Source organism: Thunnus thynnus, chromosome 11 (assembly GCF_963924715.1).
Source record: "Thunnus thynnus chromosome 11, fThuThy2.1, whole genome shotgun sequence".
NCBI lineage: Eukaryota > Metazoa > Chordata > Actinopteri > Scombriformes > Scombridae > Thunnus > Thunnus thynnus.
In genome coordinates, this window is record NC_089527.1 from 13298313 (window position 1) to 13321592 (window position 23280).

The 23280-nt window shown below is 38.8% G+C and overlaps 2 protein-coding genes across 2 annotated transcripts in view; one reads left to right on the forward strand and one right to left on the reverse strand.

Moving 5' to 3' along the window:
- The window catches only part of LOC137192492 (general transcription factor IIF subunit 2-like), a 54827-nt gene that overhangs the window by 7745 nt on the left and 23802 nt on the right, over positions 1 to 23280 (forward strand). The window lies entirely within an intron of this gene.
- kctd4 (potassium channel tetramerization domain containing 4) lies at positions 18110 to 20135 on the reverse strand. The gene has a single exon (XM_067603235.1). The coding sequence runs from the start codon at positions 19860 to 19862 to the stop codon at positions 19086 to 19088; it is 777 nt and encodes a 258-aa protein (XP_067459336.1). The 5' UTR covers positions 19863 to 20135; the 3' UTR covers positions 18110 to 19085.

The window sequence follows — 23280 nt, forward strand, 5'->3', positions numbered from 1 at the left end:
AGTGGGTGTACTTTTTGAAAAGAAAAAAAAAATCGATTTACATATGAGAAATCTAGTCAAATATGTATTCAGCTATCAGCATCCACATTTTGTTACCTTATGTCCATAAAATATATGTTTTATGTCATCACTTTATGTTTAAATAACGCTGCAACTAATTTTTTCAAGATATATATTGGGCATTTTTTTGCCTTTAATGGACAAGTTTTATTAAATTTATACTGTCCTGAGTTGAGATTTGGAGGTCTGGTACTTTCTTAGGTGCGCTGATGGACGCTGTTACAGAATTGGTGAGAGGAGTACCATAGTGTTGCTCTTCCTGATGTTTCTTCCATTTTTCCCTGAGTTTTCCTTACCTGAATCAAGGGTCTAAGAATAGAGGATGTTGTGTGCTGTACTGGTTCTAAAGCCCCTTGAGGTAAATTTGAGATATTGGACTATAAAAATATCCTTGACTTGACTTGAATAATTCTAGTCTCTTAAGTCTCATAAAGTTCCTCTGCTCATATTTTCTAATTAGCATTTAAAGTTTTATGTAAGTAATATTCAGTTTCTTGGCAACTTTTGGATGAATTTCTGTGGAAAAAAAATTGGGTACAGACATTCATGGTTCCCAGAGACTAAATACTGACTTTTAATCTAGTGCCACTGATGTTATTTTCAGACTATTTCTAAAACTATGTGACAAAATGTAATTTGAGATTAATGCAAAAATATGCAAAAATGCTAATGTTAGCCTGCCTCTTACGGTTCCTTAGGTTAAATGTTCCCTGGTTTGTTTCAGTACAACACATTCCTAATAACACTAGTTTTGTGTTTGTCACATAAAAATATCAAAAGATAAAAAAAACTGAATGGCAATGACATACAGCACAGTTCAGACATTGTTGACCAAATGAAATGAGCTCCGTCTATGTCCCTTTGATAGGAAATATTTAATCCAGCCTGCCTTGCAGTGTCTAATCCCTATAATCCAAACGTTTTAGACTGTGTATACCTCATTCCACCACCCCTGTAATACACGTATTCAATAAGCCAACGATAGCGAGAGGTTGCTAATGGTCACCGTCAGTGATTGAAACACACACAAATGGTGTCTGACATGGCTTTTGTACTGTACGGCTGCTAGCTAAATGTTCCTTCATTATTTCCCCTCTCGTTGTTCTGCTTTGTTCTGGCAAGGACCAGGTATTGATTAAGAGGTTGCTAAGCAACAGGCTTAGTTGCCACAGAAGCGTGCAGAAGAGAAGAGACAGCCAGATGTAATGTATTGCTCTGTTACTGTAGGCAATGACTTTTCTTCAGCTGCCTCTATGGGAGCTTTTCATTCAAACTTTGAGTCCTTGAATTCTGTTACATCTCTGAAAACCACAGCACAGCATGTATGTATCCTTATTGTCAGGATGAACTGTTGTAACTTTGAATAACCACTTTTGTGCTTTTTGAATCCCACTTTCATTTGAAATGCAAACGGGAGTGTAGATCTTTTTTTTTTGTCATCCCATATCTTTGTTGCTGCATTGCATTCTGATCACTGTACTATATAGCTGTACTACACTACTACAATTCAGGATATTTGTATCAAAGCTTTCTCTGCAGTGGATATGTTTTTGTACCAACGCTGAATTTTCGTTCATGACTTTATAGAAAGATGTTTCGTCCTGAAGGACTGACACCAAAACCTGGTGTTTACATGCTTTATATAACTGAAACGTTGTACACAATCATTAATGTATGTAAAAACTGCATTAATGTTTTAGCATGGACTTTTCTAAGAAGTTCTTTAAAGCCAACCACAGTTTTATTTGAGACCAAATTTAGAGTACAACAACTAGCCAATTAATCGATTAGTTGATCGGCAGAGAGGTAATTGGAAACTATTATGATAATCGATTAATCAGTTTAGTCATTTTTTTGCTAGTTTGAGCTTCTCAAATGTGATGATTTAATGCTTTTCTTTGTCAAACATAACAGTAAATTGTAAATCTTGGTTAAGGACTGTTGATCAGACAAAACAAGACATCTGAAGATATCACCTTTGACTCTGGAAAATATAATGGCAACTTTTCACTATTTTCAATCATTCTGTAGACCAAATGAATAATTGAGAAAAAATTGGCAGATTAATCAATAATGAAAACAATCATTAGTTGCAGCCCTACTGCAATTAAGGTGCCTTGTTTTCATCTCCAATCGCAATGATGAAGGGTTTGCATTGTTGCATTAGTACTAAATGCTTTGCAAAATACTCTTAGCCCAAAACCTTAGGAGTCCTAAATTAAGGCCCGACACACCCTTTATTTTAAAGTTCCTCGTAACTCAGCCAGTTAGGAGCTTCTCTTACACTGAATACAGCCCCTGATTTGCTCCTCTGATTGGCATCTTCTCCAAAGCAATGACAGCAGAGGCTCATTGGACGTATTCAGATCTGTCCGCAATGCCAAACTGATGGAAACAAAGAGGTAATAATTAAAACTGATGGCCGTAACATATACATTAGTGTTGCTACATTATCTGAAAGAATCCTGCGTTTCTGTGTTGAGGAACTTTTGAGGATGTCAGTAAAAGAAAACTTCAAACAGGAGAAAAATACTCCCACTTCCAACTTTGAAACTCTGCTGTATCATTTAAGACGTGTCCCCATCCGTCTGCCTCTGACAGCTTTGACAGCCTAATTAAATCATGAGCTTATCATTTGGTCCCACTGAAAAATATTCTCCAACCAGGAAAAAGCCATTCACAAAACAACATCAGACCTTTTTTGAACTGTTCACAAAGTCGGAGATATAGGGAGCCAGAATGAATATATTTATTGTAGTTCAATATCACAACGTGTGCCTCAAAGGGCTGTACGTATAATAAAAACAGTAATGAGCAACATTAACAGAAAGTATAAAATCGTATAGAAGTGAGATAAACTATATATAGAGCATTATAAACAGAATATTTGAAATATTTAAAAGTAAAAAGCAAAAAGACAAAGTATGTACATGAGACTCTTGAACATTCTTATCTGGATACAGATGACAACACGTGTATATATACAAAAATATGTAACATACAGTACATATACGTAACTATGCACACACAGACTGCATATAAGTTGGATACCTGTAGTTTAGTATTTAGGTCAGACTAAGTGAGGTTGAAGGCTGGTGAAAAAAGATGTTTTTGAGTTTATGAGTTAATGAGTCCACTGAGATAGCCTCTCGAATTTTGGTAGGAAGAAGAGAGGCTTGGTAAGAGAAGACCCCACCACCTACTGATGTTTTATTTATTTTTGGAGTAGTCAGGGGACCGGCATTTTGAGATCATAGAGCTGTAGCAGATATATGAGGAGTGACTGGAGATGATAAGTAGGATGGTGCAAGTCCAGGTAATATTTTATAAGTTAAAAGTCAGATCTAGCACATACAGGGAGCCAATGTAATGAAATAAGAACAGGGGGAATACGATCAAAATTTCTTGTTTTGGTTAATATCCTGGCAGCAGTATTTTGTACAAGTTGTACTTTGCTAATAGTTGATTTAGGTAAGCCAGAGAAAAGTGTATGACAATAGTCAAGCCTTGATGAAAGAAATGCATGAACAAGTGTTTCAGCCGTGGAAAGAATGGGATGTATCTTGGCAATATTGTATAAGTGAAAATATGCAGTCTTTGTAATATTGTTTATGTTCTCAAAGGAGAGATTAGGATCAAATAGGAAACAGAGGTTTCTACTATAAGGGCTTCGTGCAATTGTGGAACCAGCTATGTTCAGAGTGAGTTCACAGAATTTATTTCTAAGCTGCTTTTGATCAAGAATTCGCATTTCAGTTTTCTCAGCCTTCAAAAGAAGGACGTGTGTGTGTGTGTGTGATTTCTGACATGCATTCTTCCAGTTTCACCAGCTGATGATAGATGTCAGGCTTAATGGAGACGTAAAGCTGAGTATCATCTACATAGGAATGGGAACCAAGTTTGAAATTATTGATAAGTACCAAGGGGCAACAAGAATAGGACCGAGCACAGATCCCTGTGGCACACCATAACTGACCTTCTTGTGGTCTGATCAACAGTTGTTGTGAAAAACAAAGTGAGATCTGTCAGATAAGTGTGATCTAAACCAAGAGAGAACAGTTTCATTGCGACCAATAGAATTTTGTAGGTGATCTAATAGAATGTGGCGATCGATCATCAATCAAAAGCTGCGTTGAGGTTTCTTTGCTGTGGAATTTTCTAAAGCCAGATTGTTGAAGCTCATACATGTTAGTATGAATGTTTGTGTGTTTTTTTATGTGTGTGCGTAGTTTTTATGAAAGGGATAAATTCCTGGGACCAGATGCATCATACATGAACTGTTTGTACGCACAAAGCCAGAAATACAGTATGCAAATGTGTCCTTTTCATCAGATTTATAAAGCCGTGCAGACGCATGGTTCTGTTTCATAAGTGGATGTAGACTCGCCCACCAGTCTTTACACCTGTCAGTGAAACAAAGGAGAAAGAAGTTACGCATTCTCACCGATTATGTTGCATCAGAGAGGGTGTCCAACAATGCCACAGCAGCTGTCATTGTGTGCAACCATTACGCACGGCTGTGTGGCTATTTATAGCATCACATGTAGCTGTAAACCATCATCAAACTATCTCAATCATCATTATCAAACGTCAGAAATGTAATCAATGACTCATTTGTAGCACTCATTTTGAAAACCGACTTTACAAGGTGTGTCACAATTAAGGATAAAATAAAAATAATAAAACAGAAATAAAACTAATACTCCTACACCATAGTGTCTCTGCATCGTTTGGTAACCTGACAGTACAGTCAAAGGCCCAGTTTACCCGCCTTATACAGACAAACATGAAAGTCATGGGAGTCTGCCAACATCCCAGTCCTTTTTTTAGACAATCCATAATGAGACAGGCCCAAAAAATAATCATCTCAAGTACAACTCATGTCCTCCAACCTATCAGCTCCTGCTCAGGCGCTACAGGGTCCCCTTCAGCAGGCACCACTGTTTTAAACATCCCTTAGTCCCCCTTGTGGATTAAAGCCCTTTAACAAACCTAGACTGAAATATACTTATACCTCAGCTGTCTTTCTCGCTGTGATCGCCGTTACATATCGTACTCTATGTGTGCACTTTTCCTAATGTAGATGGACTATTGATTTATACATGTATCTGTTGTTTTATTGTTGCTGCTGTGATTTTATACTGCAGACACTGTGATGTCCAAGGCAAATTTCCCACTCTGGGACAATAAAGTCTATCGTATCGTATCATATTGTATCATAACCTATCCAATCTTAAATTAAAAGAATGATACAACCTGCCATGTAGACTGCATAAACACATACATAATCAGTCCAGAACAATTAATTTTATATTTTATTTAGATTATGTTACATTTCACTCCATCTCCACCTCTTCATATCACCTGCAGCCCACTGATCTGAAGTATGTGAGAGTTGGGAGCATTCTCACTGCATGTTGTAGTTTTATAAACACCACTTTATGTGTGGGGAAATGGGGTATGCATGATTTTTGTGCATACACATCGGTCATACGTCTGGCCCCTGCTGTGTGGTTATTTGAAATCCCTGCTGGGTAGAAGAATCACTGGAACTGTGCAGCTTGTTGGATCCTGGTCAGACTGTCGTAGGTGTTTTTATTGAAGCGGTGTGGCTGGCTTAGCTTTGTATGTTCATTCCTAAAGTGTGGCTCATGAATTGCTGAGGGTTTAAAGAGGAAAATCTCTTGACTGGATACCTCTTGAAAAGCATGACTTTGCAGTCAGACGACACTAACAACGCGTGCTTTCAGGATTATGTTGGACTTCATTCATAAGGATTCAGCAGGCCCACAGTATGAATTCTTGGCATTCATCTCCAGCTTTCAGCAGTTCCTCCTGCTACACTGGAAGTTGTACACTAATAGTTGTATAGCTGGGCTGTTTCCATGGCTGACGTCAAGCAGCAGTCTTGGTATTTTGTTAGGAGAGGTCGTGTACAACGTTGTCTATGAGGAGACTACAGAGTTTCTGCTGTTGGAAAGCTAAAATCTCTCGGGAATACTGACTGTCAGAGCTGGTTGTAGCTGTCAGTTCTCCCCTGTTACACTGCTCACCAGAAAAAAAAACACCACCATTCTCGAAATATGAGCATTACAGGTATTGTTGAAATGAATTTCTAGCTACTGTGATATTTGTTCTGCAGCTTTTATTTATCCATAGAAATTCACTTGAGCTCCCCGCTATTTTTCCAGCAATCCTCCTCGTCTCATTTAAACAGTTTCACACTTTCAAACTGGCAGCTGCTCATTGAGGTGTAAAAATAGATTATAGCTTATTATCTGTGTTGTGAAACACCAATTATGTAGGGATGAAAATCTTGTCCTCAACAGATTTAATTAATTTGTGTTTGCTTACAAGTTCAGAAGGAATAGAGGCAGCATGGATTCATCTCATCCACTTCATCATAAGCTCAGTTGCCAGTTTATTTGTTACACCAAAAGCTCCCACCTTGATGAAGGTTGTAATTTATTTTTTGTTGAAACTGTTTTAAAGAGGTGGTGCTTCAACTTCATAGTAATTTTGGAGGCTGCAGTTATACCCGTGTGTGATGCTGTTGTGTTATTTGTGTTGTACTGAGAGGTATTTCTAAAGTTTTGTCACGTCAAATAAATTTTTCCCAAAGATGGTTTCTGTGATTTTAGATAGTTCTTCTCACGCTGATGGATATTCAAATGCTCGTTTTTCTGATCAGATTGTTTTTAATTAGTTATTTGATGGTATAAAAAGGGGGTGTGACATCATGATTGACAGCTGTGATTGACAGCTGCCCTCAGGAGACACCCGGAGGACGAGCTGAGTGACCGCAGCAGCTTCTGATGGAAGACACTGATGTACGTTTTCGTCTGTGATTCACTACCAGCTGTAGCTGCTGGTTTACAGCAGCGGGACAGCTGTCAGTCAAATTGAGGGGGTGTGTCACGCGGGCCGTCATCCCCCCCCCCCCCCCCCCCCCAGACCCCAACCCCCCAACTCTACTGCACAGACTCTGTTGCAAATGATGTCACAAAAGCAAGATGGCAGATGTCATCCATCTTTATATATAGTCTATGATTGTAACCATGATGACAAAGCCTAATTACTTCCCTAACCTTAACAAAGTACCTATTTAAACCAAACCATGATGTTTCCCTAAACCTAACCATACCTTAACCACAGCGTTGACACATCATGAAACATAATTATTATTTCAACAGTGATTTGTAACAGTCTTGGAAGGCAGACAGATGATGTCGTCCTGCTGATTACTGCCAATAGAGGGCGTCAGATCAGAAAATGCTTGTATGTGCCATTTGTTTGGAGGATTTGTTGGTAGATATGAGTTTATTGTGCAATGACATAGAAATATATTACATTTATTTGCTAGATATGTTAATATTAACTGTATATTACCAATAGTAATTGTGTCGTATAACATAGTCATTACATTTGTAATATTGCCAGATATTTTATAGTTTTACAAATCAGAAGATTATATCATGGTGAAGCTTAAATTCCCCTCAACTTAAAAATGTGTTTTGCTTCTCGTTCCTCCAGTTTGCTGTTTAAGCCTCACTGTGCAGAATGATGTATGAGCAGAATTTCCTTTCATATTCTGCTGAAAGTGGAAAGTTTCTCTTTGCTCAGCTTAAATCTGAGTCTAAGACGTGTATCTAGGAGCATGATTTATGACATCACAACTAGTTTGGAGCCAATCGTGGTCCAGTATTAAACTAAAATGTGGAAATGTGACATCTCCAGTGCACCATCACTGAGAATGGACTTTACAGCGAAGTAGGAGACATCTTATTCAACTTTTGCAATGAAAAATATTTGCATATTCATAAATTCTGGATTTTTCAGTGAGGGAGAAGGATTAGATGGATTAAAAACCATATCAGACACATATAGTTGTTCAGTATTTTTATGTTTTATGTCACGTCTGGAGGGGATCTTTAAGGATTACAACCTTAAAGCCCAGTAAATCTAGAGTCTTCTACTATCTGTTAATGTAAAGCATCTTGCTCAAGGACCCTTTGATTAAAGCAAAATTACTGAAATATATGAAATATGGTTTCTGTGCCCAGAGAGCATGATTGTCTTTTTAATGAGGGCAGGCAGATTCTATTCTTTGTTCATAAATCCATTCTTCAGTAAAGGAAAAGTACCAATTATTTACCGGATCAAACAAGTCTAAACTTGTGGATTACTGATTGGTGCACGAATGCAGCTCTCACTTTTTTTGCTCTCTATTCTCACAGTCGTGTGAAGGAGGGGGCTGAGCTCACTGTGATTGAAGGCCAGCTATTCCTCTCAGAGACAAACCGTGATTGTTGTTGTTGTCGCTGCCCAAGGTCAAAATACGAGAGTGAGCCGGCAATTGTTTAGCCAGACAAATGTCATCCGCGTTCTCATTTCTGTTTTGCTTTCTGAGACAAAGCTTTGTCCAACTCCTGCTTTGCTCCCACACAAGAGACATGTGACATCCAGAATAATGACGGAGGGATAAAACGTGACGCTCCGTCGCCGGTAGATCTTTACAGGAGGATACAATGTGAGCCTCAGCAGGTTGAAAAGGTTGCAGTGAAACACATTCATAAGAGAAAGTGATAGAAGTAACCTCTTTTAAGTCATGTTTTCTATAAAATGTTGAGGTGCTTTCTCTTTCCTGACCCTTCTTCTTCTGTCTACAGAACCCATTATGATAATTGTAATGTCACGTCTCTGAGCTGCAAACACAGTAGATTTTCACTCAAGTCTCCAAGTTTGCAGTTAATGTTATTTTTCAGTATTTTTCAGGTCCTGTGGGTCCTTTTACACTCACAATGAAGCAAAATATACTTAAAGAAAATGTACAAAACCAGCTGCTTTTACATTTTTTCTTACAATTTCATCTGTATCTCTTTACTATTTCACTAAACCTCTAAAAGTTTTTGTAATTTCAGGCAACGCTGGTTTCACAGCTCACATTTTAGCAACCAATCCTTTTTTGTCAGAGAGTCTGAGAGCTTGTGCTGAGGTTTATTTTCCTTCCATCACTGCAGCATTTTAAAGCTCAGCTGACCTGCACTGATGGTTTTTTAGAGGTAGTTCAGAGCCGGCTATTGCATTTCTAGGGAGTCATGAACACTGTCACTGGGAATAAAAATGTAGCACATTATTGTTACACTGGTGAATGAGTCGGCTGCTCTTTATTAAAACATAATAATATCCAGTGAGTGTTGTCCGCTGATATGATGAAGGTTCCTCCACACTCGGGTCACGGTGACCATATGTTTGTATTATTTTTGTGTGAGATGTCTGAGAGGAGAAATGATTTTGTGTCGTGTGGGAGGATTTTACTCAACAGAAAAACAAAACTTGCCTCACTCAGCCATAAAAGCTGCTCACCCACCATTAGTCTGGCTTTCAATGGAGCGTTTATGTGTTACATCGTCCCATGGTGCTCCAGATCAGGCCTGAGTTGAACATTTTGTACGTGGATTCAGCTTTGTGTCCTGAAGACAAGCCCCAACTCTGCCAAATGGAGCTGTGAAGTCTTGAAGCTAAGAAAAAAAACAAGCTAGGAAGGCTGTATGATTAATGCTGCATAGTGTACAAGAGAAAAACATGCTCAGACGTTTATGCAAGTGCTCCAAAATTATACATTACGTTTAAGCGACAGAAGCCCTCCAGTGGCCGTAGAAATTATGATGACAGCAAAAGAGGAAATCGGATGATGTAAATATATACTGTAGCGACAAAAGCCATGTACAGAAACTGTATTCTCTCTTAACTCTAATGTTAACAGAACCCCCCTTTGCTTTTGTCTTTTTAATAGTTTAATTTTATCGTCCTTTATGTTTCATTCATTCATACTCTCTTACATTGCTCTCATATGTTCATGAATTATTATAAGATGAATATGATAACATGTTATTTCTTCTTTTTACATAATAAATGTGCTGTAATGGTTCGTGAGTGAAACCAGGAGAAAGTTTTGAAAGGTATGGGTGGATGGATGAGTCAAAAAAAACATTAATACACCTTAATGCTGCATACTGTAGTGTGTAAGAGATGTATGAGATTAACAGCAGCTTCCAGTTAGTCATGGTTCAGGTTTGAAAGGTGGGAGGCTTGTTTTCAGATGAAGTGTAGCATTTTCCTACAAATTTAAATGCAAGTCATGACGGTGAGAATGCCCTCTTCTAGAGATGTATGGAGGAAAGCGTGCTGATGAATAATTGTGCTTACTAAATTTTGTAAGGGCTGATGAGTGGAATTAAAAAAATTTATATAATATGCAGCCATGTAGTCTTGTGTTTGTTTGCTGTTTCCCCTGCAGCAGCTGTTTGCAGTTTGTATTTACTCTGAGGTCTCTAAGTCCCAATTAAGCACAGTGCACACAGCAGACTATACATGGCAGCTTCATGATATACCTACAAATGAACCTCCAACTCTTATGCTGGAAAAAATGCGACATGGCTCCAGTTTTTTGTAATTTTCATGAAAAAAAATGTTGAAATAACAGAAGAAAATAATTTGGATTAAGACATTCAACCCCCACCGGCTACTCATGATCAACTTTCTAGAGGTCCGATGAGATGTAAATGTGAGATACAAGTTGTTTAAAATGATAAATTATAGCTTGTGGGACCTGACTTGGAGTGTTTAAGGAGTAGTGGTGTACGGTAAAATGTAAAGATAGAAAAATGTTGAATTCTATTTTGTATTTGTCTTGTATATGTGGGCAACACTGAATTTATAATACTGTGGTACTTTTATCCAATTCAAGTTGTTTCAAGAATATAACATAATAATCATATGTAATTTCTTTGATACATAAGAAGTGAATGTCCTTTTTCTGTCCAATGACCTGATATTTTGCTTCTGTTAATGCTTAAAAATGCTAAAGATCCATTTCAACAGCATCTGTACGGTGGTCATATCTGAAAAAATTCCCCTTTTTTTGCAGCTACTTGTCTTCATTTCTATTATAAATACTGTCAGAGTCCTTTGCACCCTAAAACAATATACTGTACATGTATCAATAACAACATGGCTCCAAAGATACTGATATTTGCATTAATTTCTAATTGATTAATTCACACAGATACACATGTGTGTGTTGCAGCCCTTACTGTCATGTTGTGTCAAAGCGTGTTGATTACCACTTTCACACATACAGTAGGAAGGTGCAGGACAGGTTGGCTCTGATTGCGTCCTCCACCTCCTTCTTTCTGATTCTGTTCTGCTGGAGATCTTCCCCGTGTCTTTCACTCTCTGATCCTTCCTTTATAAAGCTTCTCTTGTCGTCTTTTTTTTTTTTTTTCCTGTCTGCTCCCATCTCCTCCTCTCAATTTTTATTAACTTTCTTTACCCCGGTGGCCCTGAGATCTGTGGCTTATAAGAACACAAGCAAACAGACAAAAGACAATAAAATTGAAGAAAACATCTTCTCCAATTTGACAACACATACGGTAGAGAACGTTCAGAAGAAAACACTACAAAGAAATAAACATCAGCAACTTAAGAAACACATTCACCAATTTGACAACACATTTAAACATATAAAACCACACTGCAAATACAGGACAACAACCAAATACAGAAAAATGCTGCAAAAACAGAAAACACAACAAAAAAGAAATATACGACAAAAACAGAAATATGCAGCTAAAACAGAACATTTAATCAAATAGAGAAACGCCACAAGTTGCACAGAACACAAAGGAACTGAGTTACAACAAGACAAGTTTCCAGGGGACACTAGAAAGTGTTGAACATTTCCCCTGACACACTAGTTGTTGCCATTGGCCCAAAATCATAAATCATATATCTGAGTGTGAAATTTACACTCTGTTTGCTGTCTTCAAACATTCCCACGATGAAACAAAAAGTGTTGCTCATGGCATGAACATTACTCTCTGTTAACAATCCAACAACACCACACATCACATTTTTAGATGCTAAAATCACTGCTGTGATCACTCAGAGTAAACTATCGAGTGTCTGTTTGCCTGTAGGAGCAGAGAACAAGTGAATGATGAGGGACTTTCTGTGTGTGAAGATGTTTCTTTCATTTGCTTGTGTTTTTTTCACTGTAATTTACTCCTTAATTCACTCTCTCAGGATTATCTATCAGGACAATATGATAACGTAACAAGCTGATAATGTTTTCAATTGTATAATTGACATTAACAACATTATACTGGTAGTTTATGGGAACACTGAATTTATTATAATGTAATACTTTTCTAGTTGCTTCAAGATTACACAATAATCATGAGTAATTTCTTTGATACGAGAGCACTGAATGGCCCTTTTCTGTCCCATTTCATGATATGTTTTAGTGAGTAACCGCACTGGGAACAAGAGGAATTAATCTTCACTGTTATCTCTTCACTCACAGAACGGTTTCTTGAATCTAAGAAGAAACGACTCCCAAGACTCAAGTTTTTTTATTTTTATTTTTTTTATGCACAAGTGTAAAATGCTGTTTCAGAGGCTTTTATGCCCTCAGGGAAAAAAATCCAGTTCTTGGTGAGAAGCTTTTTTTTTTTTTTTTTTTACAACATTAAGTATGAAAGAGGTCAGACTTAAAAACACTGAAATATATATTACTGCATGAACGCATATCTCATCTCCTTTTTGTGACTGTATAATGGTTTCTGCTGCCTCTTTTGTCTGAGCTGAGAGTGGAAGGGGCCTGACCTTCCCTCCGACTCCTCTTCATCACCTTGTCTCTCCTCTTCCTGCCCCCCATCACCACCACCATTGCTTCTCTTACTGGATTAATAAGATAAAAATCCAAGGTATGTTAGTCATTTTCTGGCTGAGCGGCTGCACACGCCTGAGGCATGATGATAAGGAGGGGTGTGTGTTGTGTGAGAGAGAGTCGGAGAGCAGCGTGCAGGCATATGATGTAGGAATTGAGTTTGCCTGGCAACAGGTGAAAAGACTGCTATTACCACCTGTACCTCCTGCCTCCCTCTTCATCCAAAGCTCCCTTTTGATGAGGTGTGGATCACTTTAACTGAGCGACTAATAAGTAAAGCAAGTCACCGTCATAAAAAATGCATGGAGCTGATCTGCAATTCAAAAGGTTTGATGTTGTTGACAGTAAAGTGTCAAGATCTGTGTGTGTGTGTGTGTCTATGTGTGTGTGTGAGACATCTGAACAGCACTGGTTCACTGAGTTTGCCTCCACCATGATGGTGCGTGTATGTGCTTTGTCACATATGGTGTTTGTATGTACTGTATGTTGTCTGTGTTTGCGAGGCGTGGGCCGAGGATGAGGTTCGCCTGATGTCAGAGGTGGATGTGGGCGTATGAGTCATGACGGGGGTTTGACGACATCGCCTGCTGGAGCAAATGGTTTTAGTTGCCATGGAAGGGGGGGGGGGGGGGGGGGGACAGCACAGAGAGAGAGAGACGCTGTTCACTCAAAGGTGGCTGATTGTTGTTCTCCATATGGGTACACTCGGCAACTAAAAGCTGTGTATTAACTTTGTATATTAACAATTCCAACAAGCAGTAAGAGGCACTTTAAAACAACTTGTTTACAGATGTTTTCCACTCTGAGAAGACTTGACCTTGTAGGGAATGAATGCTTTTAAATGTTTGGAATTTAAACATTTTCACTCCCACAGGCTGCCATAAAAAGGATTTTGACTCATCCCTGTTTCACATCATTTGGACATAAACCAGGCTAGACTTGTTTTCTTTTCGCACCAGCAACATCTTCCAGTGCCAAAGAAGCTTCTGTTTATTTAAACAAAACCCTTACACACCAGTATCAGGCCTGTTTTGTGACCCAGTATGGTCAATCTATTGATTTATATTTAAGTGGTGGATCAAATCCAGTTTGCACTACATTCTCCTACATAACTACTACGTCGCCTTTTTTATTCATCTTTTGCTAAGATAAAAGTAGGAGTAGCAGCAGTAGGATGATAATTACACAGAACACATTGAATTATATTAAATCACAATGTTTCAGTCTTTCAGTCATATTGATTTTTTTTTTTTTTAAATTAGTTTTTGATTGTCTACTTATTTAATTTAGAGTAATGGTTCGACATATTTATCATTTTTAATTGATTTTATATTAGAGTATGTTTAATCACATGTTTGTTTATTTCACTGTCAATCAGTTTAATTTTGGCACATCTTCTAGTCTTCAATTTTCATCTTTTTACTTGATAAAATCAACAGTTTGTTCACAATTTTACATCCTAATGGTGGGAAAAGTCAACTTTGCTCTCATTTTTTTTTTTTTTTTTTTCTATCTGAACTAGTTCACTGAAGCTGTCATAAGCTCAGAGCATTTCTGCATCACCTTTAATTGGGAGGCTACTTATGATAAAAACAAATCAAGACAGGACAATAATCACAGTGTTTCAGTACTTCGACTCATATTAAGAGGAGGAATAACTAAAGTGAAAACTTTGTTGTCAGTTATAATACTATTGAAATTAGAATTGGACTGTTCATTACTAGGAAAAATTGTATATTACTACTTGATAATGACACACATCAGGGTGCAATGCAGACAGATAAAAGAGATCCTCCTTGAGGGAAGAGGGTGACTGGCCTACTTTTAAAATACCAGATATCTTTACTGGAACTGGGAGGCTTTGAAAGGGCTCCCTAAAGACTTCGGTGGCAGCGAGCCAGTACAACTTTCTGTGTCAGTCACTGCTTTACAACAGGTAGGATACAGGTGAGAATGGAGCTGAGCACATTTTAATTATATTGTTAATTCAGAGTGTGCGCAAACATCGCTGCATGGTGAAAATGGGGTTTAATGGCTGGTGTCATCAAATTCTGTCCATAGATACAAGCCGACTGTCACTCAACACTGTCCTGTTGTAGGTTACTTTGTGGTCGGTCCTGCAGGATTCCTGGAAGACAGTAGGACTACTTCAGTGGCCTGTATGTCATATTTGTTTCAGCTTCATGTAAGATTATTTCCTTAAGACAAATTCAGAAAATCAAAGGTCTTTTTTTTACCAAATATGAGCCAGCTCAGTAGAAGATTAATGCGTCAACATCATGATTTTTAAAGTGGCTATAATCAATATTTTCTATAATAAAGTATGAAATGACAATGTGTAATTTCAGAGGCGTCGCTTGTAGTGAGTCATACAGAACATTGTCACTCAACTCTGCAGCATTACGGAGCTTTGTAGCAAGTTTCAGCTCATTGTTTATCTGCTCAGCTGCAACTTTACTGTTTTGGTTCACTCTCACCATTCTTGTAGCGCTGTTTTCGGCAGCAGGAAGCTGTTTAAAAAAAACCCACCTGCTCGGCACCATACGGCAAACAGACACAGTTTGTGACCAGCTGGTGAAGCATTTAGCAGCTAAAGAGCCAGATATTTCCCTCAGGGGCTGATAGACACCATAAACAGAGCTAAGAGCATTCATCTGTTGGACATAAATACGACACTGAATGAATGATAATGTTGCTCTGTAACTGCTGGATGTGTAAATAAGCAACAGCTTGCTAACAAGTTCAACGTATCAATTATGTATCACCAGTGATGTCGGGATGTACAGACCACATCCTCAGTGCACTTCAACATTACCACAGTGATGAGAACGTTTTCAGCTGGTTTAAAGTTGGTGTTTAACATTTGGAAACGTTGACTATTGTGTTCATGTTTCCTCAAATTAAAGTCATTGGGAGAAATAATTACTTTTACTCTGCAAAACCCAAAATATAGTCAGACGGGGCGTTGGATGGACTGTTAACTATCAGGGGCTGAGCCTCTTATCTTTTAAAAACATTCTTCTAAATAAACTGTTTCCATGCTGTTTTTTCTTGCAAATGAGGGTTACACATTGCTTAAAAATGTGAAAATTGAAGAAGGAAGGAAGGGTTTGGATTTGATTTACCATATAATCTGCACATGAATATTCCAGTCACTTGAATGTCTCAAACTAAAATGAGCATCATATCAGATACCTGCTACCATTATTACAAGGCCTACATGATGGAAAATCCTCAAAACCCAAAATACAACAGCAATTTCACGAATGAGAGTTGAAAACAGCTAACTGCTCAGAGTGACTGAGTAAATTTCCATATTTGGTTGCAAAATCGTTGCTGATGGACCTACTTTTTAACGTCATGTTATCAGCTCAGCTTGTAGCCTAAAGTTTTGTTTTATAGAAGCTGTGGTTAATTTAGCTGCCAATGTGTGACATGATCACAAAAAAGTTGGCCTGGTCATAAAACTTGCCTCGCATGTTATCACCGCTACAAGGCTATATCTAACATGAGACTAGGCTAGTTTGGTGTTGCTAGCCAAGGGGAGGCACAGCTAAGCTATCATTGCTAACGGTTAGGCTGGTTACAGTGCAATGCAAAGTACATGAGCTGTACATAACTTATGCTCTGCTCATATCATGTTCACTTAACTTAGAACTCATACAGACATTTGCACACCTCGTTTTTCTGGCTGCTTCAGCTTCAACCCCTTTACCGGTAAAAAAATCTACCTATATCCATTTTTTCCTCACACTGACTGACTGTGTGAGCTAGCGTTTGGTATAGTAAACCCTTAGACTTAAACACCAGTATTTCCACATTCCCTGTAAACCCTCTCTGATTGGTCTTGCCTCCGTTCTGATACACTGAAGATATAAAATTACAATGTTGCCGTCTTCTTTATTGACAAACTGCTTAACGTGGAGAATTCAGGGCTAAAGAAAAAGGGCTACAGCCCCAGATGCCCAGGCCAGGCGATGCCCATGTAGTCAGAAAGATTTGCCTTCTTTTTTGACCCGCAATTTTTACTTGACAGTCGATTTTTCCACATTTTATCTCCATTTAAAGTCCGATAAACCACGATATACACAGAAAGTGTTGCACTGTATAGAGTCTTGACCATCAACTGCTGGGATATTATAATAGTGCGACAGAATTGTTTTATATTATATTTATATTCTGAAACTCTGTCAAAGCCACCAGGAAAATTACTTTTTATACGTAGCATACTACCACTGGGGGACGTCTGATAGGCTTAACCAATTACAGGCAGTTTAATGATAGAACATAATTTTTTATGAAATCATGATGATGATGTGAAAATGCTGAAGCAGCCCTAAAGGTGAGATTCATTTTATAAAGAGGGTTGTTCATTTCAAGAGGTTTCTGTAGTTGCAAAAGCTTTTAGTGACCTCAGCCAACAAGAGCCACTATCACAATTAATGGTTTCCAAGTGGGATTTGAACTGTTACCTTCATTCAGGCAGCAGAAACCCAGAAACATTACAACCTCCACTGTTCTGACAACTAAAATGTGTAACGACAAAGAATATACTGTACATGGTGTTATTTCTGTCCCTGTTATTCTTCATTAGTTTTACACACCTACTACTTTGTTCCAGACATGAAAAATTGGGGTTTTAACACATATAGAGAAGTGTAAAGTGAGTAATTTCTGCAAGGAACATGTTCTGGTTTGCTAAAGCTGACAGTGAGAGTCAGTTCAGTGTGTCTCCCCCACTTAATTGTATCAGAAGGTTCTGGAAACTTAACACTAATAGTGCTCCTGTCTGGTTAAGTGCTTAACAGTCACACAGTGTACAGACTGTAAGTTCAGGCGGGTCAGGACTGAATAATTATTGGAAAACTTTTCATCTGTGATGCAGAATTGGGGCTTTATTCTATCTGATACAAGCAAAAAAAACCTTACCATCAGTTAGTGAGGCTTATTGATATATTGATATGTGTCATTAATGTAGGGCTGCAACCCCCAATTATTATCTTGGTTAATTTCTCAGAGGCCACGTTAATGTCTTTAGTTTGCTTCTTTTGTCTCACTAACAGCTTAAAATGTTAAGATATTCAATTTACTGTCATATGACAAGAAAAGACAACAAATCATCATATTTGAGAAGCTGGAAAAATGACTGAAACTCATCAAAATAGTTGCTGGTTAATTCTCTGTTGAATAATTTAGTTTAAAGCTTTACATGAATGCAAAGTAACATAACTCTCAGCATTATTACAAGCAGTATTTAACAGTTACACCATGCATAAACTTTACAGACTTTTGCAGATACACAAAACACTTTCCATCAAGGGTTTCAGTGTCACTTTTATTTGTAAAATATTCACACTGAGAAGTAATAGGCATTGTTGTTGCACTGACTTCACAGAGGCTCACAGCACTAACAAACACACTGTTTATTTAGTGCACACATGCATCATGCTAGATTCAAAGCCCTTACAATAATCATGGTCATTTCCGCTTAAATTCAACTCGATGGCATGATCAGAGAGACAGTTTGTTTTTCTGTCTGATTTGGATGTCGGTTTATCAGTCAATCTAAAACGACGTTAATGCGCTGTGTTTTTCCCTTCCGGCTCCAGAGAAGCTAATAAACTAAACACAAGCTATTAAACCCACTAAACACAGCACAGTGTATACTGTAGCAACACACACACACACACACGCACACATACACACATACACACACGCACAGACTGTAGTAAAAGCTGAGTGGCACAACAGTGCACATCACGGCTGGTTTTTGAAGGCTTTGCAGCCATTGACAAAGCAGCAGAAGCAGTTCTTGTGCAGAGATACATCCACTGATAAAGCTGTCGAATCTCACTTTGATCACTTGGCCTTCAAGTCACTGTTGTCTTCTTTTTTTCGTATTACTAAGTGGTGCTTTTTGTATTATGCCGAATCAATTCCAATTTAGATATTGTAAATGCTAATTTGTTCCAGATCATTCTGAATCAGTAAATACGAGCTTAGAAAGCAGTGCAAAGATCAAAATGCCATTCTGCAGATAATGATTGTAGATTCACCCAAAGTTACCCCCAAACTTATTAAATGATGTGCTTTTGAGCCGACATTGTGCATTAAAGATAAAAACACTGTCTTATGAGACCCACCTGTTCTCCTTCTCCCACCTATGACACATTACAGTTCAGCACACGTTACAAGACCTTCAAACCAATACCTTACATTAGTGGGGTAGATATGGATTCAGGCACTACTCCTTTCCCTCTCTGCCCTCTCCTCCTCTCTCTTTCCCTTCATCCTACTTGACAAAATGCAGGGCCTCAGCTGCCACTACGGAGCCTTTGCTGCTATCAAGGCTGGTAACCAGCTTGAAGCCTGATCTCAGTGCTAGCATCACTGTCTCTAGTTTCAGACAGTCAAGAGTGCACAAGAATGTGCTGTCCTCCTTCAGGACGAGCCTCGAGCCGGGCTCCGACTTGATGAAGTGTCGAAACTGGATCACGTTGGACGACACCACAAATTCTTCTGGGAAGCCATCCAGACGGCTCTTGGAGATCTGCACCAGCCGCGCTTTGACCTTATCGATGAAGATGGTATCACTGCAATACACCTTGAGGCCCTGCGACCTCTCGTGGCTATCCGTCACCTCCAAAAAGGCGACTTCCCTCTGGGCTGCCCTCAGACTTTCCCACTCGACCACGGCTTCCACCAGTTCACTCAGACGGTAAAAATCGGCCTCTCTTCGCAGGAGCCCCGCCTCCCGGAAGTCGTCAGGAAGCTGGAGCTCTCCGGTTCGGAGGTAGTTCAGCACATGGCGAAAAACTGGACCATCTCTATCAATGAACGGGTTGCCCATGGAGTCGGTGTGCTGAACTGGCTTCTTACCGTTGGCAAGCTCTTCCAGAAAGGAACCTTGGTGCTTGGCAAGGGTGGTCCGGTGGGCGGTGTACAGGAACCCCCCTACGTTTAGGGTGATGGTGCCTGAAGAAGGCTTCTTGAAGCTCTTGCTGGGCTGCAGCAGGTCCGGGTTGATGTGCCTCAGTTCACTTTCCATCGTCCCGAGGTTCCATTCCATTCTCCAGTCACCCTCTCCAGCTTCAACCCAGCCTCCTCCGAGCTGGTGTGTCTGCACGTGTGTGCGCGCAGAACAAATCAAGTCTGTTTTGTTCTTCTCGTTTGGATCTGTCAATGTGAGTCTTTGGTGCTGCTGAGCAAATGAAAAGGTGTTGTCAGCTGTCGTATAGTGAGAGTGAATGTGTTTGAGAGTGTGTGATGGTGGATGGGTGAGTGCTGTCTGGCAAAGGAGCTACAGTGAACTGGGAGCTGAAAACAGACAGTCTCTATGTTGCTCTCTCTCTTCTCTCTCTCTCTCTCTCTCTGTGGGTGGGCAGATGACGTCACATGCAGGGAGGAGAGAGAGGGAATATGAGAGCAAACAACAGAAGAGTACGAACTCCAGGAGCTCCGTCTTTCTTCCTTGCTCTCTTTCCCTAATTATCTTTGATAAAGAGGTGCAGAGCTGAGCTCTAGCAATTAGTGCACACACACACACACACACACACACACACACAACCTCCTGTCACCAGATGGAAGGGGGGTGCCTCCATAATTTTTGTGGTGTGAAACTGTCTCAGCTTGTGTGAGTCTGAATATGAAACTCCTTTTGCAGCCAAATCCATCTGTTTGCCACACAGTGTTACATGTGATCTGGAATCTGTTTGAAAAGGAATCCAGTTTAATTCTGGGATTTATTGACACACTTTCTCTGTCTCATCTCTGGTAATGACAGGGAGAAGTAGGCTGCTTGCCTCACTTATGTAAATGAAAGCAACAGGGAATGCATCTATGTAAATAGCCTGTTTTCTTTCTTGCAAGCTAACACGGAAGCTCATTGTCTTTGCAAATGTGTGTGTGTGTGTGCGTGTGTTGACTTTTAGGTGCCTGTGGAGGAAATGAACCAATTACAGTCAATAATGGTCTGGTTGTGAAGAACTGATTTTGAATTAACTAATGCGTTGGCCTGTTTCCTCCCTCTGGGGAACTACAATATAATGGTGATTTGGTACAAATGCCTCATACCACCACTGTGTGTGTGTGTCATATTATTGTGTGCCTGCCAGTTCACCTGCAGTTCATATCAATTATGAAAAAACAGACAGGGCATGTTAATGTCATGTATGTTAAGATAATGTGTTTGGTTTCTGAGTGGTCACAGTATGTGATTAAAAACATAAAAATCTTTATGTACCCTTGATGATTGGATCTGGTGCTCTATGCTAACACTTGCACACACTTGACACTATCCTGTGTTACAGCAGATGATCTCAAAATTGTGAAAATGATCATTTTAGGAAAGTAGTGACTAAATGGTTTATAGTATTAAATGATATGTGGAATAGTTGTGTCTTACATGTCCATTGGAAGTGTCTTTGTTTGGTCATTAGAGATTTTATAGCTAAAGATCAATGTGTAGTGAATATGTGGCCTGGCTGTTTAAGCTACCACATGGTGAGTTAATGATTTTTTTTTCTCCACATTTTATAATCAATTTAAAAAAAACAAAAAAACAACCCATATTTATTCTATCAATGTTTTCCCACCTCATAAATCTCTCGACTACATCTAGCTGTGCTGCAAGATGGAAATTCAGTCTCACTGTGATAAATAATTAATATTCTGTAACCAATTTAGATCAGCTTTTAACGATTGTTTGTTGATAAATATTCAGTTGAGCGTATGAAATTCCTCTGAGATGATTTAAGGATTTATTAGAAACAATACTGTTTCCTTTGCTTTGACAAAAAACAATGATCGGTTAAAAACTCGTGAAACTGCTTTTTCCTCTAACTTGTGAGCAGCAATGCACTTTTCCATCAATAAAGAGCATCAATGATTATTGATTAAGCTGGTTGCGCTGAACTTAACTCATACCCCTCTCTCAACCTCCGTTCCCCATTTCTGTGCACTTTTAACTGTCAAAGGCAAAAAATGCCCAAAAAATGACTGAACTTAATCTATAATTTAGACAGAGATCAGAATTTCTTATTCATAGAGTCAGACAATCTGACTGTATTGTATTTTGATGATTCAAGATTTCAGCTCCTTGTGCCTGAGAAGTGAGTTTGGTTGTCAGGTGTTACGTCAACAAAAAGAACGATAATCTGTTGATTTTGGGGGAGTTTTTCTTTGAACTCCTTGAGTTTTTCCTTCTGAATTGAGAGTTTATAGATAGAGGGTGTCATATGCTGTACAGATTGCAAAGCCCCTGGAGGCAAATTTGTGCTTTGTTATATTGGGCTGTATAAATAAAACTGATGTGACTACTGACACGCAAGCCCCCACATTTATCTCTCTCTATTTAGTTATCCTTACACTGAAACTCAATAGCTTGGGTAAATGTGGCAAAAGAGGTTACGATAAGTACTCTCTTAAATGGTATTGATTAGGTTAAATTATACTTTATGCCGTATTAAACCCCTTGGGAAATGGAAATGGGTATGGATTTCTTTTTGAGTGGGGGACATAAGTGTGAGTCCAATTTAATCTTTGTTGTGGTTGCACAGTACCAACCTTGCTCAGGGAAGGAACAACACTTTATATGTTTGATATTAACAGGTGTATGCAGATAAACATTGTTGTATACGGTTCAACAATGCAACAGGTGTCTATGTGTGAATGTATTGTATTGGACTGTGTGAATATCATGGGTGTGTATGAGTGAAAGTGTATATATGTAAGCATTTGATGATTAATTGGTTCCAATTATTTCTCTCTTATCTCACGTAACGATGGCACATGACACAATCCTGCGTCTGTCCACTTTGCACCCAAAAGAAAAACCATCCGATAAAAGTGTGGTCACCAAAAAACAGACCATGGAGTAAGAAGAAGAAAATGGCAGAACACCAATGTCACAAATGCACAAACACTTGATCTATGTCTGTGTTTGATTCTGACCCAAACAATGATACCGGCGATCATAAATGTACTCCTACTTCATAAACTAAAGTCTAAAGGTTTGGATGAAGCCACTATTCTACTCTTACCTTACAGAGAAAACTCAGACTGTTGTTGCTGATGGTCCTCAAGCCATCTTATCATCAGAAATGGGGTGCCACAGGAGTCTATCCTTGGTCCACTGCAGTTCACATTATACATAAATAACAGAATTCTACTTAATCAATACTTAAATGTCCATTTTTTTGCAGATGATACAATTTTATATGCCCCAGGCTCCACCCCAGTCCAGGCCCTGACTCGTTTTCAGTCTGCCTCTGATGCTTTACAATTATCACTCCTTAATCACAAGTACATGGTATTTTCCACCTCCACCAGTGACTCTGACTATCCTGCCATTAAAACTTTAAATGGTACCCATATTACTCTTGCTGAGTCATACAAATACTTTTGAATGTGGCTTGACAGCAGACTATCATTCAAGATTCATATTCAACATTTGACTCAGAAATTAAAAATCAAACCAGAGTTCTTGT